The 16,168-nt window shown below is 40.5% G+C and overlaps 2 protein-coding genes and 1 long non-coding RNA gene across 3 annotated transcripts in view; 2 read left to right on the top strand and 1 right to left on the bottom strand.

Moving 5' to 3' along the window:
* Positions 1-52: 52 nt before the first annotated feature.
* Positions 53-7,173, top strand: LOC124962952 (uncharacterized). Its single transcript, XR_007104620.1, has 3 exons — positions 53-218; positions 5,772-5,819; positions 7,105-7,173. It is a non-coding gene; the product is annotated as an uncharacterized LOC124962952 (long non-coding RNA).
* Positions 3,218-13,302, bottom strand: C13H2orf15 (chromosome 13 C2orf15 homolog). Its single transcript, XM_053743287.1, is given in 5 exon segments — positions 3,218-4,806; positions 4,809-4,856; positions 4,859-5,094; positions 12,290-12,396; positions 12,923-13,302. Coding segments are annotated over 3 exon segments (270 nt in total). The 5' UTR covers positions 5,019-5,094; positions 12,290-12,396; positions 12,923-13,302; the 3' UTR covers positions 3,218-4,744.
* Positions 13,303-13,651: 349 nt separating this feature from the next.
* The window catches only part of Tsga10 (testis specific 10), a 109,311-nt gene continuing 106,794 nt past the window's right edge, over positions 13,652-16,168 (top strand). The window contains 1 exon segment of the mRNA XM_047522211.1: positions 13,652-13,714. Coding sequence (XP_047378167.1) covers positions 13,667-13,714 — 48 coding nt within the window. The 5' untranslated portion in view covers positions 13,652-13,666.

Below are 16,168 nucleotides of genomic sequence, written 5' to 3'. Positions count from 1 at the left end.
GGCCACTCCCCGAGCGCACCCGGCCTCCGCCTTGCCTGGGAGGTCGCGGGGCCGGGGTTCCGAAGGCTCCCTCTGGACGTGCCAACTAACGCAAAAGCAAATCTGAGACAGAGTCGCGGGCCACGTTTGAATAAAAGTATCGAAAGTTATGAAGCTCCAGCTCAGATGGCAGTTCCCCGTGTGACAGCCACACAGATAACGGCCGCCCTGGGGCGAAGGTAGGAGAGGCAGGTGTGCCAGGTGGGAGGGGTATTTCGTAGGCTTGTTAGAGGGAGTCCCCAGAAACCCAAAGCACTCAGGTCACAGCGGCAGGAGTACCAGCAAGTACTCTTTACTGACTGCGTGGCCTCTGTCCAGTTGGCAGGTACTCAAAAGGTGAAATTCAAATCAGTTTTGAAAGACAAATTGCATTTAAAGGAATAAACGTTGGCATTTGCAACACAGAGATGGTAATAAGTTGGACTGAGTGGATCACTGGAGTGTCCTGTTGTTGGCAATAAAGTCCTTGCGGCTAAGCCAGAGGGGAAATTCTCTCAACAGCCCCGATAATAATTTGTTAGTTATTGCAGTGCGCTAAGCTGCCTCAAACATCCTGACCTAAAACAATGACTCATTTTTTAAGAATTATGTGGGCAAGCTGGTTTCACCTGGGTTACCTTTGTGGTAAACACAGCAAGGGGTGGCAGAGCTGCGGGGCAGGGGTCCAAGATGGCCGTATTCACTCTGGCACTTGGTGCGGTCTACCTGTTGGAGCAGCTCAGTTCAGCACCTGGAGGCAGTACTTCAGAAAGTCAGCCCAGAGTTAAGGGATGGGATGACAGACCCCTGTGAAGAGCAGGCTGTGCCCTGCTCTGAGTTACTCCATGTTGTGTAGGACAGTAGTGCCTAGCTCTTAGGTACTCTATTTTATAAAACAACAGTTTGCCCTGAGCTACTTCAATTTGAGTGTCAGTGCCAAGGCAGAATGACTTGGCAACTTGTCCAGGCAAAAAGATAATCATCAGATTTTGGACATACAGAACTTTTTGAAAAGAATAATCCCCAGTTACATAGCACAATCATAAGGCACAAACTGATAATCATGCTAAAAAAAATGACCACCTGTGAACCTATTTAATCAAAAGTACATGGATGGATGGGTAATCAAATGCACATCAGAAAAACCAGGCCCATGAGCTTATCATACTGAACAGATGTAACCCCCTGACCTAAGGCCCATAAAAGGAGGAGTATCCCAAGACTGAACATGGCAGCCCTCTGACCCTGTCACTAATCATGAGTCTTGCCCACAATGTCACATCAATGAACTTTGGACTCTGTGCCCAGGCTTCAGTTCAGTGTTTCTCCTGCCCATGGCAAGACAAGGCCCACTTCAAGCTGACACTGTAAGTGCCTGCCTTCTGGACTCTCGCCTGACTCTGAGAATTAGTTCCTTAAACCCTCATCTCACCACCTACAATGACTCTTTGCCTTTGCATCTGCTCTCCGCCTTTGCACTCACTGCAGCCTCTGAAAACCTGTGGCCACCTTAATGCTTTGTTAGCCTGTGACCTATGTATGTCACTGTGTGAAATATGTGTGACTTGAGCACTACAGATATTAGTAATTAAGATTGGGATGGAATAAAAGAACTTGCAACTGCTCCATTCATGACACCAAGTGTACCATGAGTATTTTCAGTGAATTCATCCCAATGAAAGTGATATAGCTTATGAACTTATTGCTATTCAATAAATTGGACTTTGTGGAAAGACACAAACATGTTCAGACTATGTTAATGGTATAGCCCACTCATGACAACCCCAATTCTTGGTGAGAGAAGTCCAAAGAATTTGTGACCATCTCTTTCTATCTTCCACAAAAACCAGTCCCTCCTTCAGTTAAAAGGGTACCTACCAAGACTTCTCTCTGGAGTAAGCAGCATTCTGTGTTCACAGTTGGCGATGCTGATACCACAAAGGACTAGGGCTAAGTCTTATATTATGCATGTAGGAATGGATTTTTTTTCAGAGTTACAGTAGGAATTTTCCTAGTTATTGAAAGTAGGCCCATAATATTGTCACTCTCTATATTGCTTCTGTCTAAATTTAATTTCTCTGAACTAGTTTATTTTTCCTCTTCTTTTCCTTTGAGATAGTTATAGAGAGTCCCATTCTCTCCTCCCTGCACTAAGATTTCTGTCCCTTGGCTTTGTTACCCCCTTTCCTACTTCTTCAGCTTCTCCACTGGAAACTTTCCAATGACACTCTAACATGCTTCACAAATCCTCTAGGGACCTCATTTCCCCTCCACCTTTCAATGTGTCTACTCCATTTCAGAGCAAAGCTTCTTGGAAGAGTCACTATATATCCAATATCTACTTCCTCACTTCGTGTTCAACCTACTCCAGAATGGCTTCTGCCCCATTTATTCCAGCACAAGTGCTTTTGCTAAGACTACTGGTGACATTCATTTTGCTAGATCTAATGGACTTTTTGGTTCTCATCTTATCTTTTCTGTTGACTGGCTCCACCTGGAAACACTCCTGTGGGTAACCTTTATATTATCAACTTGGTTTTCCTCACTACCAGCCCCTCAGTACCCTTTGACCCTGCTCTGATCAGCCCCCAAATGTTGGAGTTCCTCACATCTTCATCTTCCCACTAGCTGTTCTCCTTAAGCAATCACATTCATTCCCATGACTTTAAATACCATTTTTGTGTGCAACTTCAAATTTTTAATTTTTATTTCCATATATATATATATATCTACCTTGGAAACCGGGTGTGTCCAAAAACAATGCTCCTGAGCTCATTGTTCCCCCAAGAAACCTCAATGCATCTTGCCTCTCTCTTTTTTTAAAAAAACTGGAAATCTTCTTCCCATTTGCAAATCATCACTACATTCTGCTGAACTTTAACCAGACCCTATCCTCTTCTCTCCAATGGGATACCACTGTCATCATCCACTGAACAATCACATAACTGCAGAAATTATAATATAAATGTCTTATCTCAGAGAAGTCTTCCTAGTTCCCAGAAGTAAAATCAAGTTAATGTGTTACTCCTTCTGTTACATCTCTCTGAAGGCTTTAGTTTTCTTCGTGGCACATGGCCTATCTTATGTGATTTCTGTATAATGTTCTGGATTTCCTGGTAGACAGAGAGACAGCACTATGAAGGCAGTGGCTATTTCATCCACTGCCATATCTCCAGCACCAAGCCAGTGCCAGCCTAGGTGAACAATGGATGTTTTTTTTTTTCTTTTCCAAAGAATTATGTTTTCTAAGTGATAAAAAGCATTGTTTTACTTATTTATATATCATTCAACAATTTTTGGTTCTTTTTACTCTAGGCTCAATATTCCCTACAAATACATTTAGCATTTGTCTGGTATTTTTACCCCCAGAGAAGTTACCTTTTCCTTTTTTTTTTTTTAATGAATACTGAGATTATGCAGTTGGGCATTACAGACAGTTGTTAAATACTACAGTACAAGAACATGTTCCAACTGTGTGTGTGTGTGTGTGTGTGTGTGTGTGTGTGTGTGTTAATTACTGGGGATGGAACCAAGGACTTTGCAAGCATTCTACCATTGAGTTATACCCCCGGCTATGTTCAAAACATGTATAAAATAGACTAGGGGTGTAGCTCAATGGTACAGCATGTGCTTAGTTTTTGTGAGACTCTGGGTTCAAGTCCCAGTACCAAAAAACAAACAACATGCATAATATAAATACAGGTCACTATAGGGATAGATACAAAATGGTTCTAATTTCATCTAACATTACTTGGGACAACACTGCTGTTTCAAACTGCCACATATTTCAATAACTGATATGTAAAACAAGATTTGAATGCTAGGTTGTTTTTCTTATACAAAATATTGGTGGTATAACATGTTAGCATCTGCAAAATACACTATGATATTTGGAAAGAACTATTTTCCAACTTTAAAATGAATTCCACATGGAGGAAAGTTTTAAAAGGAAAATTTTAAATGTGAAATGCTTCTAAAGCTATATAATTTATTGGTTGGTTGTAGATCAATTGGTTGGTTGTAGGAATCTTTTACAGAACAGAAATGCAAAGTAACCTAAAGCAAAATTCCAAATTGAAAATGCAATATACAAAATGGTGCAGCAGAAATAGCATAAAATACTGGTGTGGAATACTTGGGTGCTTCCCCCTCAACACTTGTTAAGAAAGTCATTAAAAACATAGCAAAAAGTTTTGTTGCAATTCAAACACTGTTACTAAAATATTCTGGTTTTTAAAAAGGATAGAATATAATCCTGAGAAATCTGCCTTGAATTTTGGAAGGATTTTTTTTCCCCTAAAGGAACTACAAATTGCTTTATATATTTCCTACAAATACATTTAGCATGTCTGTTATAAAATATTTTTCTCCCCAAAGAAGATGCCTTTTCCTCTTTTTCAAAAATGAATATTGAGATTTTGCAGTTGAGCATTACAGATGGTCATTAAATATTACAGTGCAGGAACATGTTCAAACTGGTGTGTGTGTGTGTGTGTGTGTGTGTGTGCGTGTGTGTGTGTATTAGTTACTGGGGATGGAACCCAGGACCTGCACAGTTTTTGCACCATCAAAAATTATAGTTTAAGATGTCTCATAAATAATAAAATATAAAACAACAGTCTTCATTCATTTTGTTAGATTTCCCAATAAGGGTCAGCTCTCATTCAATACCTCCACTTAATCAAAGTCAGTTTTTGGATTTTTTTGGCAATATGTGTAAGATACTTCATTCCACATCTGTAATTTCTAGTCCATCACTTTCTTTAACATATATCACTGACCCAAGGCTTTCTCTGAAAGAGATCCTGGGCCAAGTCCTTCAATTCTTGAAAAGTTTCTTGGTTTGTGTCTTCTAACCTTATTTTCTTGGTGTTTTGAAATAACCGAGTCACTGGTTCCAACCTGCTGTTTTCAGTCCCTTGCATTAAGTGTCTGTCCACTTTTGAATCCATTCGCATAGCAGATACCTGAGTAGCAGATTTACTAAGTGAAAATCCCATTGGGACAGCTGAACAAATATCAAGGTTGTTTGAAGATACCTTTTTAAGTAATGGAAACGTTTCTTCAATTTGATTACTGAAAAAAAAAATGTAAGTAACAATAGTGAATATAATAGGAATTTCAAACAACTTCATGGCAATGATTGGATGAAATATCATGGTAATGCTATAAATATAAAGTAAAATTGCCTTTTGCTTTTCAGTATTTACATTTTCTTTGTGGGAGTGTTTGTAGGTCTATAAAGTCCCTTGAAAGTCTTTTAAAAAGGAATTTGCCTGATGTTATGTTTATCACCTTAAGTAAATAATAGAACTTCTCTTAGTCTTGTCTATCATTCTTTCGAGCAACAACTTTTAATTCATTATTAAAGCATTAAAGAAATAATCACCAAAGGCCAAGCACTCTGCTAGGTGTTCTGCAAAAAAAGTAAAGATGTCTGTTATGGTTTAGATCTGAAGTATCCACCAAAGTGTCATGGTGAATGCATGGTCCCTAACGCAGCAAGGTCCAGATGTTGGGCTTTTAGGCAATGATTGGGTCATGAGGACTTTGACCTCATTAGTGGATTAATCCGTTGATGGCCAAATGGATCACTGGGGTGTGGGACCTAGATGGAGCAAGGTCATTTGGGGCATACCCTACCTCCTCCTGGCCCCTTTCCCCTTCTTTCTCTCTCTCTGCTTACTGACTGCCATGTGCTGAGTAGCTTTCCTCCATCAGACTTTTCTACCATGTGTTCTGCCTCTCCTCAGGCCCAGAGCCATGAAGTCTGCCTACCATGGACTGAATCCTCAGAAACCGTGAGCCAAATAAATATTTATTCCTCAAATTTGTTATTCTTAGATATTTTGGTCACAGTACAAAAAGCTGACTAACACAATGTCTAATAATGATATGGTACTTGTTAAGAATGCCTAATCTGTTAAGAGATGAGCTCCCAACCTGGAGGGAGGACTTGGAGAGGCTCCCAAAGGAGGGGAGCCTAGGTCAGAGTCAGGCCTTGAAAGATGGGCAGGAACTTGCTGGGCAGAGTTGACCAGGATGGCAGAGAGGACAAGTTTCCTGGCACAGTGAAGATCTGAGGAAGTACAGTGCTTATTGGAGAATAGTGACCTACCAAAGATGCTCAAGCAGCCCCCTGAGATCTGGAGCAGACTCCATGGCTATGAGTGAAAGTACACACCCATTTTCTAGAATGTATTTCTTCTTCAATATTTAGTTGCTGTATTATTTGTTGATAGTTTACAATTCCATATCAATTCCTAATCATTTTCAACTTTAATCTTCTAAGGAATCTCTTGCATCCCTGTCAATCTATATTTGTGATTGAGTATCAGTGTTTACAACAGAACAGAGTCCTGGGCTTGCTATAGTATTGTAAATAAATCAGTTACTCAAATGTTGCTACTATAACAATTAGATAAGTGGTAAAGATTTGGCTTTCTGGGAATCAAATGCAATTGAACTACATTTTAAAAAGATCTCTGATGAAGTTCTAAAATGTAGATATACCTGTTTCTTATATTTGGAACTTGAAGATAAATTTTACCTCCTCATCAAAGAAATACCTAACACTACTTTCAAGTTAATAAAATTAAGTTTATTCTATTATTGTTTCCTCTCTAATTAAAAAGGAAACGCTTCTGTCAAAAATGAATAACTTAAGGCTGGGAGTATAGCTAAGTGGTAGGGCATTTGCCTGCATATATGAGGCCCTGGGTTTTTCTCAGCACAACAAAAAGAAAAAGAGAAAAAAGTGTAACTTGAATCTAATCATAACAAAAATCAGATTGAGAGACAAAGTTGAAAGACATTCTACAAAACAAATAGTTTGTGTTAAAAAATGTCAAAATCATGAAAGAGAGGCTGACAAATTGTTTAGGTTAAAGGAAGTCAAAGATACATGATTTCCAAATGTAATGAGTAATTTTGAATGTATTGGGACTGTAGTATAAAGACCATTACTTGGATAATTATAAAATTTGGATATGGATGGCCTATTAGATAATAATATTATAGCAATATTAAATGCCATGAATGTTATAATTGTATTGTGGCTATATAAATGAATGTTCTTATTCTTAGGAATTACATGCAGAAATAAAGTTGAAGGATCATATCTACAACTGGCTCTCAAATTGTTTAGCAATAGGTAAGTACAGAGAGAAAGGAAAATATGCAAAATTTTCACTGTTGAATCTAGGAGGTAAAGGATAAAAAATTGTGAAGCTTATTATTCTTGTTACAATTCTGTAGATGAAAAACATTTTCAAAATATAAAATTGGAAAAAAAAAACTCACAAAACACTAATAAAACCTTATAAAACAACATATTGCAGTTGAAATCAATCTAAAATAATGGTAACTTATATAATTACCAATTTTCACATTAAGCTTATTCTAATAGAGGGATTATGGAGGAACCAAATAATAGGGTAGATTTGTCCCTATGAGTTTCAATTTATCTTCCCCAGAGTCCTGAGGACATGAAGAACAAGTGTGCTGGGGGCTTCTTTGGCCCGCATTCAGGTTTCTGTTCAGTAAGAAATCTTGAATGTATATGGAAGAATAGAGATCCATGAAGACTCAATCAATTTAGACAAAAAGAGCAAAGAGGGTTGCCTTACCAGATATTAAGATATGTTACAAAACTGAAGTAAAAAGAGCAATCTCATACAGGTGCAAAAACAAATAAACAAACAAAAGAACACAACAGAGCTGCAACTTGGACCTACATATGATAATGAACCTCACATGTGCTACAGGAGACACTATAAGGCAACTAAGATCGAGCACACTAAGTTTGGTATGTTGGCACTGTGAACACTGGCTTCCCATGTGGACCATGAAGCAATCATAGGATCCTGTGAAAGTAAAGCAGGATCCCTATCTTGTATATAAAAGTGAAGTTCAAATGTAGAAAAGACCTGAATGTGAATGGTAGAACTAAAAATGCAACAGAAGAAAAGGTTAGAGCAATTTGTCATCTTGGGGTGGGGAAGGACTTCTTTCTTTCAATATTTTGGAGAAGGATTTCTTGAACAAGACTTAAAGATCTCAAACAATAAGGGGGAAATAGATTTGACTACTCATAATTAAGAGTTTCCAATCAGTGAAAAAAATACATATAAGGGAAAAAGATTGAAAGGAGATATTTGCTATCTAAAGATGACAGGGATAATAGCTGGAATATCTGAAAGAACTACAAATCAACAAGAATAAAGAAAACCCAAGAGAAAAAATGGGCAAAGGCTATAAAGACATAATTCACAGGTTGAGGAATCCCAAATGTGTTATGAATAGATAAGAAAGAATCAAACTTAGTAGGAATCAGAAATTCAAGTTTACTACCATTATGGTAGTAAACTAGAAAAGTGGATAGTATGAATATTAAGGAGATGTGGGATGACAGGAAACCTTGGCCTTGCTGGTGGAGTCATGTTTAACTCTTCTTTATCTTATATTCCACGTCCAATCTGTCAATGGATCCTGTTTCTACTGACACATGGTCTATCCTTCCCCACTGTGTAGTTTTCTAACAGTATCTGTTTTGCCTTTTGAAACAAGCCAGATCACATCAATCTCCACTTAGCATACTCTAGTGTTTTCCCATCTCAAACAAAAGCCAACATTCTCTATGTATCTAGTCCCTGGCTAAGGTAGGCAGAGTAATGGCCCCAAACACCAGCTGACCCAGAGGTGGGAAGATGACACCGGGTTAATTGTGTGGTACCAATGTAATCACAGGAGTCTTTTTTTTTTTTTTTTGGCGGTGCTGGGGTTTGAACCCAGGGCCTTGTGCTTGCAAGCAAGCACTCTACCAACTGAGCTATGTCCCCAGCCCATACAGGAGTCTTATAAGTGAATAAGGAAGGGAGGAATGTGGGGTGGTCGGAGTGATGTAATGTGAGAAGGACTTGTTGACTTTGAAGATAGACAAGGACCACAGCGAGGGAATCATGAGCAGCTGCAGAAGTTGAAAAGTCAAGAATATAGCTTCTTCCTTCCCTAGAGCCTCCAGAAGGAACATGGCCCTGCTGACATCTTAATTTTAGCCCAGTAAGACCCAAGTTGGATTTCTAACCTTCAGAACCATATAATAATACGTTGTATTGCTTAAAGCACCAAATCTGTGGCAAATTGTAGCAATAGAAACTAACATACTAGTTAACACTCTCCTCTAGCCCTCTCTTCTCCTGCCCTAGCCCTATGAGCTCACTGATGTTCTTTGAGCATGTGCTATGGCAAACCCTCATCTGCTTCTGGTCTTTGCACTTATAATTCCCTCACCTAGTAGCAGCTGTTGAATTGCAAATTACTTCTGTTAGGGATAACTAGTGACATGGAGCTTCAAACTGTGGAGAGCTGGTTGGCTTCTGCTTCCAGTCATAGTGGAGCAACGAGAACCAGACTTATCCTCATGATTTAACCATTTAAAATAGAGACAAAACACATAAAATAGTGGTGTTTAGATTTTGGGCAATAGGCCGTGCAAGAGAGTGATCACTAAGAGAAAGAAAATAGATAAGGTGAGTCCTCTAGGGCAAATTAGTTGGAATTTCCAGGCTGTAGCACAAGAGAAGGGAACCCAAAGAGAGTGTGGTCATTTTAATGAACTGAGAAGACAGAGTTTAGAGTTTGGAGAGGCTGAGTGGTTAGAATTTGTAGTGAGGCAAGAGATACAGAGTGGAAAAGCGCTGTAGGGATCTGAAGAGGATTCACCTCAATTCTTCAGCTGAGTGCTGGTTAGTTCATGTGGGGAAGGAAACATGTGAGGCCTGGGCAAGAGCTACCTAAAATGAAAAGGCAGAATAATCCAGAGCTTACACAGGACCAGGAATGATTTATGTTGCCAGCGGAATGGAAAGACCTCCTAATATATGAGGTATTGGGTAGAATGTTCGGAAAGGTATTGGCTCAGTATGACCCTAGACAAAAATAAAAGCAAATCATAAAAGCTAACAACTGTACAGCACTATCCAACAGAACTTTCTGTAGGGATGGAAATATTCTACATCTATATTGTTCTATATGGTAGCCACTAGCCCCATGTGGCTTTCAGTTTGTGAAATGTGGATACTATAACTGAGGAACTAAAATTTAATTTTATTAACATAGATTCAAATAGTCACATGTAGACAGTGGCACTATTTTGGATGGTATAGTTTTTTTTTGTTTTGTTTTGGGTACCCGGAATTGACACAGGGTGCTTAACCATTAAGCCATACCCCCAGCCCTTTTCATTTTTTATTTTGAGAAAGGGTTTTGCTAGGTTGCTTAGAGCCTTGCTAAACTGCTGAGGCTGGCTTTGAACTTTTGATCCTTCTGCCCCAGCTTCCCAAGCCTCTGGGATTAAAGGTGTGTGTCACCATGCCCAGCTTGGATGGTGCAGTTCTAAAGGATCAAACTATTTCCAAGTAACCTTATTTATCTTAGAAGGAAGTGAAACATATTTAAAGAACACACACACATACACACACACACACATACACTCACACACACATACCCTTTGGCATCCAAAAATGTAATATCTGTAATGATGTTTGGCAATCAAACCTTAGCAGGCATGAAAACAAGCAGAAATATAAAACCTATAACCAGGAGGAAAATATAAACAAATTTAGAAATGACACATACAATATAATTAGAATACAAGTACCTTAAAACAACTATTTTAAATATAGTCCATATTTTCAAGAAGGTAACCATGAGCATGATACAGTGTGAAAAGAAAGATTTTTCTAAAAAATAAACCTTCCAAAGATGAAACATATAATTTCCAACATGAAACAATAGTATGTAGGTAGGGTTAAAACTACCAAAGGAAGAACAGCAAACCTCAAGATGCAGCAAGAGAGGGGAGGGAGGTAGCTCAGTGGTAGAGCACTTGCCTAACTCCTGTAAGGCCCCAGCACCATTTAAAAAATAATCAGGCTGGGGTTGTGGCTCAGTGGTACAGCACTCGCCTAGAATGCATGAAGCACTGGGTTCAGTTCTCAGCACCACATAAAAAATAAATAAAATAAAGACATTGTGTCCATCTATAGCTAAAATATTTTCTAAAAAAAAATGATCAGACCTTTAGTAAACTGTGAGACAACATCAAGTAGCTTAACAGGTATATCTAAAGTCTCAGGTTTTTTTTTGAAGGGACCAATAAAAAAGGCAAAGCAGAGGTTTTTTGTGGTTAAGCTTTTGAAATGATGGAGAAATCAAATGTTTAGAAAATCCTGACCTTGGAGCATTAAAGAAGTTATGTGCCAGAGGGTGAGCAGGGGTACTACACAAGGCTTAGTTGGTACAGGGTGGAGCCCTCAGTACTTCTTGGGTTTCCACAGAAGGAAGGAAATTTTCTCTTTCTTAGGCTAGGGGAATAAGTCAATAGTCTGTGACAGGTAAAAAAATGAAAATCTCAATGCCTTCTTTTGGCCTTCAAATATGTTCTCCCTACATTCTTTCCCAAGAATCTGTGGTAACATCTAGGTAGCATATACAAATACCTAAAATTTTCTTATTCTTAAAGGAAGTGCTTTCCCATTCCTATATTAATAATCCTCCTCCCTCTCAAGTTTTCAACTGCAAATGATAGGTTTTGGTTTTGTTTTGGTACTAGGGCCTCCCCACATAGCAAGCACATGCTTCCACTAAACTACACGCCCAACTCAACTGATAGTTTTTAAACTAGTACATTCTTACTCATTTTTTTTAATGTTAAATGAGTCTCTTTTAAAAAAAAATTTTTTTTAGTTGTAAATGGACACAATACCTTTATTTTATTTATTTTTATGTGGTGCTGAGGATCCAACCCAGTGCCTCACACTGCTAGGCAAGTGCTCTACCACTGAGTTACAGCCCCAGCCCTAAATGAAACTGTTGTATTCAAAATAATCTTAGTATCTAAAGAGGACACCAGATTATTCATCATGTACCCTAAATTTTTAGGATCGTCTTTGAAGGCCCATGCTCCTTCATTACTTATTTTATCAATTAGGCATAATATTTAGAGGAAATGTGCTCCCTGGGTCTTCCTATCTCTTTGTCTAAAATAACAGGAACACTCAATTCGCTAGTATCTATTTATAAAGTATATGATACCTACAAATAAATGTTACAAAATATGACAAAATGTAATGACATAAATGCCTTACGAAAAAAAATCCAGAGATTGGAAAAACAAGGCACTTTAAGTACTTTTCTGAAGAAATTTGTTCCATCGTAAAAGCTGTTTACCTCTGCCAATAATATTTGATGAAAAAAAATGGGCACTTACCTAGGAATAGGAATTGTTAGTTTCCTCAAACATGAACTTATTTTTGAAAGGCACAGGCTTATACCACATCAAGACGACAGGAGGACTGCTGTAAAAACCTATGTTATCTGTAGGAAAAGACAAAGACAATGTCACCAATGTGGTTCAGAAGCTACTGGGTTATTTAAGAAGGGTGGAATGTTATATATTAACAAATATTAAGAAGACAATATTTCTCTTCAAGTTAGGCTCCAAAAAATTGGCAAAATAACACAGTGCTCATTTCTTTCACCTAAAAGCTCATTTCTCCACTTTAACATAATCTTTACGCAGTTGGATGGCTAAAAATATTACACCGGTTGTTAGAGTGTTCCCAGATGGAAGGCTCCTGATTGATGAAGGCTCCTAGTTTAAATGGCTATTAAAGAAAAAAAAATACTCTATAAAACATCACGTGAGGTTGTATATCTTTCTTTGTTAACTAACCATCACCCGTTTTTCTGGGAAGGGGGCCTGGAGGAGGACTGGGAATTGGGTTTTTCCTTTCTATTTCTGCCCACCTCCCGATACCAGCCTGACCCGATCGTGCAGGGCTGACCGAGGCCATGGGTGCAAGGCTTCCCTAGACTGGAGGCTGCAGCGGGAGGACCCGACCTGGAAGGCTCCCTCAGGAAGAAGTTGCCCAAGAGCAACTCTGGGGAGTAACCGTTTCACTGACGCGGGTGCAGAATGATGCCCGATCCCTAGAAAACGTGGTACAAAGTCACTGCCTGAAGCAGCAGGTGTCCCAGAGCTGAGGGACGGCCGGCGGGCGAGAGACAGCACCGCGCATGCGCGTTCCATCCAGGCGCAGCAGCCGCCGCAGCTGCGACAGGAGTATGAAAAAAGTGGTGGGGAAAGGGTCTCGCGGACGGTTACTAGGAGACGGGACGCTCAGGTCGGCGTCTGGGCGCTGCGTGGGCTTGCGCCTGCGCGGCGCGGATGGGCCGGGAAGAGGCCTCTCCTGGCATCCCTGTACCGCGAGCAGGTGGATGTACGCGTCGCTACGTGCGTGGGTGCGCGCGCACGGCTTGTAGTCCGCTGAGAGGGCGAGTCGAGCCAGCTACGCGTGCGCACGGGGACTGGGGGCGCGCCGGACGGAAGCGGAGCGGAGGCGCAGGGGAGGTGGAAGAAGAGCCCCCCTCAGGTACAGAGCGTGAGGGCGGGGCCGACGGCGCGCAGGCCGGCGCTAACCGCCCCCGCCTCCTGCCGGTCGGGGCCGGCCTGCCGGGCCTCCCCGCCTCGGCCGGGGCGGAGCCGGACCGATTTGGGGGTGGGCGGGGAGGAGATAGGGGCGGAGGATGGAGAGCGGGCGGGGTCTCGATCTGCCCTGGCGGTCCCGGCCGGGCAGTCGCAGGGATGAGCTCCGGGGAGGACGGCGGGCCGGAGAGGCCCCCGGAGCTCCAGGTAGAAGCTGCGGAGATGCGCCGGGGTGGGGGGAAGCCGCTCCCGGGCCGGGAGGCCTCCGGCTGCAAGAGAGCGCTGGGATGGGCTCGGGGGCCGAGGGTGGCCGGGGTGGGTGTTCGCTGCCGCAGCCGCTGTGAGGGGCAGTAGCGGGCCGGTGCGGGCCAGGACCGGCCTCCGGCAGCGTGGTTTCTGGGGAGCGTGGGACTGAGCCCAGTTCCTATGGTGACCGCTGCGCTTCCCTTCCCGCCGCGGCTGTCCGCGGGGTTGGTCTGCTTAGAAACGCTGGACTGGAGCCGAGACCCTTGGAAGTCAGATTTGGGAGTTCAGTCTGCCTCTTCCTGACCAGCCTCACCTCGCGTCTTCCTTATAGACTCGGCCAGATGCTTGGACATTTATTTGCATAGTACAATTCCAGGAGAGATTGTACACAGGAGAGGCAGAGTACGTTGACTTGTTTGAAAAGCGATTTAGGTCTCAGATCTGCGGTTTTCACGGACCCAGCACCTCAAAGAATCCCCGCCCCGAATAAAATAAAATTAAGACTTCATCAAAACTTTGCAGAGAAGACAGTGTTCTAGCGTTTTCCTTTTTTCCTTTTCAGAACTTTTTGTCCCCGGCTGTGTGTTATTTTAAGTGTTCTCTACCAGCTTTCAACATTTCAAGTACAATTTGGTCCTTTGTAAATGAAATAAATAGGTTATTTATAAGAGAAAGGGAACAATTATATTCATCTCTGCCTCCAGAATAAATGTGATTCTCGTTTATATTTTAATTGATTAACGTACTAAACCTTTTGGTCTTAATTATTGAGAATTAACTAGGAAGGTCATTACATTAACGAATTATTTCAGACTCTAAACTTTGGCATTAAGTGGCAGCTTCGGAACATATCTCATTTAGTTTGTGAAGAAAAACTATTCTTGTAGCCCAAAAAAATATTCAGGTGTAGACATTCTCTGAGGTCTCTTTTCTGCCTTCTTTTTCAGTTGCTTAGAGCAGGTTGTTGTAGAATGATTTGCTTTAAACTTCTCCATATGCAGAGGCAGTTAGAGCAGGTGCTGATATTCATCTTCTTACACATCACACGCTTTTTTCCCCTCTCAGAGATGACCGCTTTCCTGACTTCCTTGACTTTCCTTGTAGTTTCACAGTCTTTTATGTGAACATGCTTATTATAGTTTAGCTTGTTCTTGAATTTCATATACATGGAATTTTACTAAGTACTGTTTTGCATCTTGCTTCTTTACTCAGCATTGTTTTTAAGATTTGTCCTTATTGTTTGTAGTTACTTTGCTGATTAGCGTTCCCTTGTTAAAACACCCCACCATTTATCTGCTGTTGGTGTACAGTAGATTTATAAAGTTTGGAGCCATTAAGAAGTATACTACTGTAAGCCTTCTTATACATGCATCCCAGGATAATATTTTGAAGTGAGTTAGTTAGTAAGGTAGTTCTCTTTGTCTTGTAATGCTCTTAGCAACAGTTCATTATATTACTGAATCCTTTTAGCTTAGAAGAGCCTCCTGAAAACAACTGTTTAATCCCTTCTTGTGTTTCCAAGAGATCTTGATAAACACTACCTCTCCTAAGAGAGTAGCTTTGAAGAGACAAATTATTTCTTTACACTATGGTCAGGATTGTAGAAATGAGCAGAGCTTGGGGTTTGGATAGAATGACTGGAGAAATTTCTTTTTTCTAAAGAGAAGTTAAACTGAGACTTCACTGTTTTTAAGTGAATTCACAAAACATTTATTCACATTACATATATGAAAATCTCTGAATATTATTCATAAAATTTTGTGTGGTTCCACACCCTTCGACTTTTCCTTCTTATTCAAATTGTCTATAAGTCTAAACTTTTGGAGATAATTTCTTAGCAGGAAAACAAAAACTTAATCCTTGTTGAGCTTTTGTGGCATCAGATTTCAGAATTGCGTATAAAGCACACCTGCATTTTCTTTTCTTTTCCCCCTTTTTGAGACGTGGTCTTGCTGTGTTGCCCAGGCTAACCTCACATTCACAAGTCTTCCTGTCTCAGTGTCCCAATGAGCTAGGATTTCAGTCTTGCACCACAGAGCCCTATCAATATAATAAATACACATTTGTCAGTTATCTTTTATGTGCCTTGTATTTTGCTTAACATTCATGATACTTTTTAGCATTCGATCCTCTATTTCACTGAAAATTCTATATAGGAATGTCCTCATTTCTACTTCTTCTTATCCACATCTTCACCTACCCTTGCTTTTCTCATCCTTGTCCAAGAAAACAGTGCACACTCTTTACCTGGGTTGCCTCATATTACCCCCATTTTTTCTTCTCCATCAGTTAACATTAACCCATGTCTTAGGAATGGTTGTTTGCATACTTTGGGGTTCCTTCACCTGAGACCATGAACCTTAAGGAATTCTTGAACTTCCTGAAATTGTAAAGTTTTGCAGGTAACGTTGAGCA

Source organism: Sciurus carolinensis, chromosome 13, assembly GCF_902686445.1.
Source record: "Sciurus carolinensis chromosome 13, mSciCar1.2, whole genome shotgun sequence".
Lineage (NCBI taxonomy): Eukaryota > Metazoa > Chordata > Mammalia > Rodentia > Sciuridae > Sciurus > Sciurus carolinensis.
Note: the sequence above shows the minus strand (reverse complement) of the source record. Positions and strands in the feature narration are given on the sequence as shown.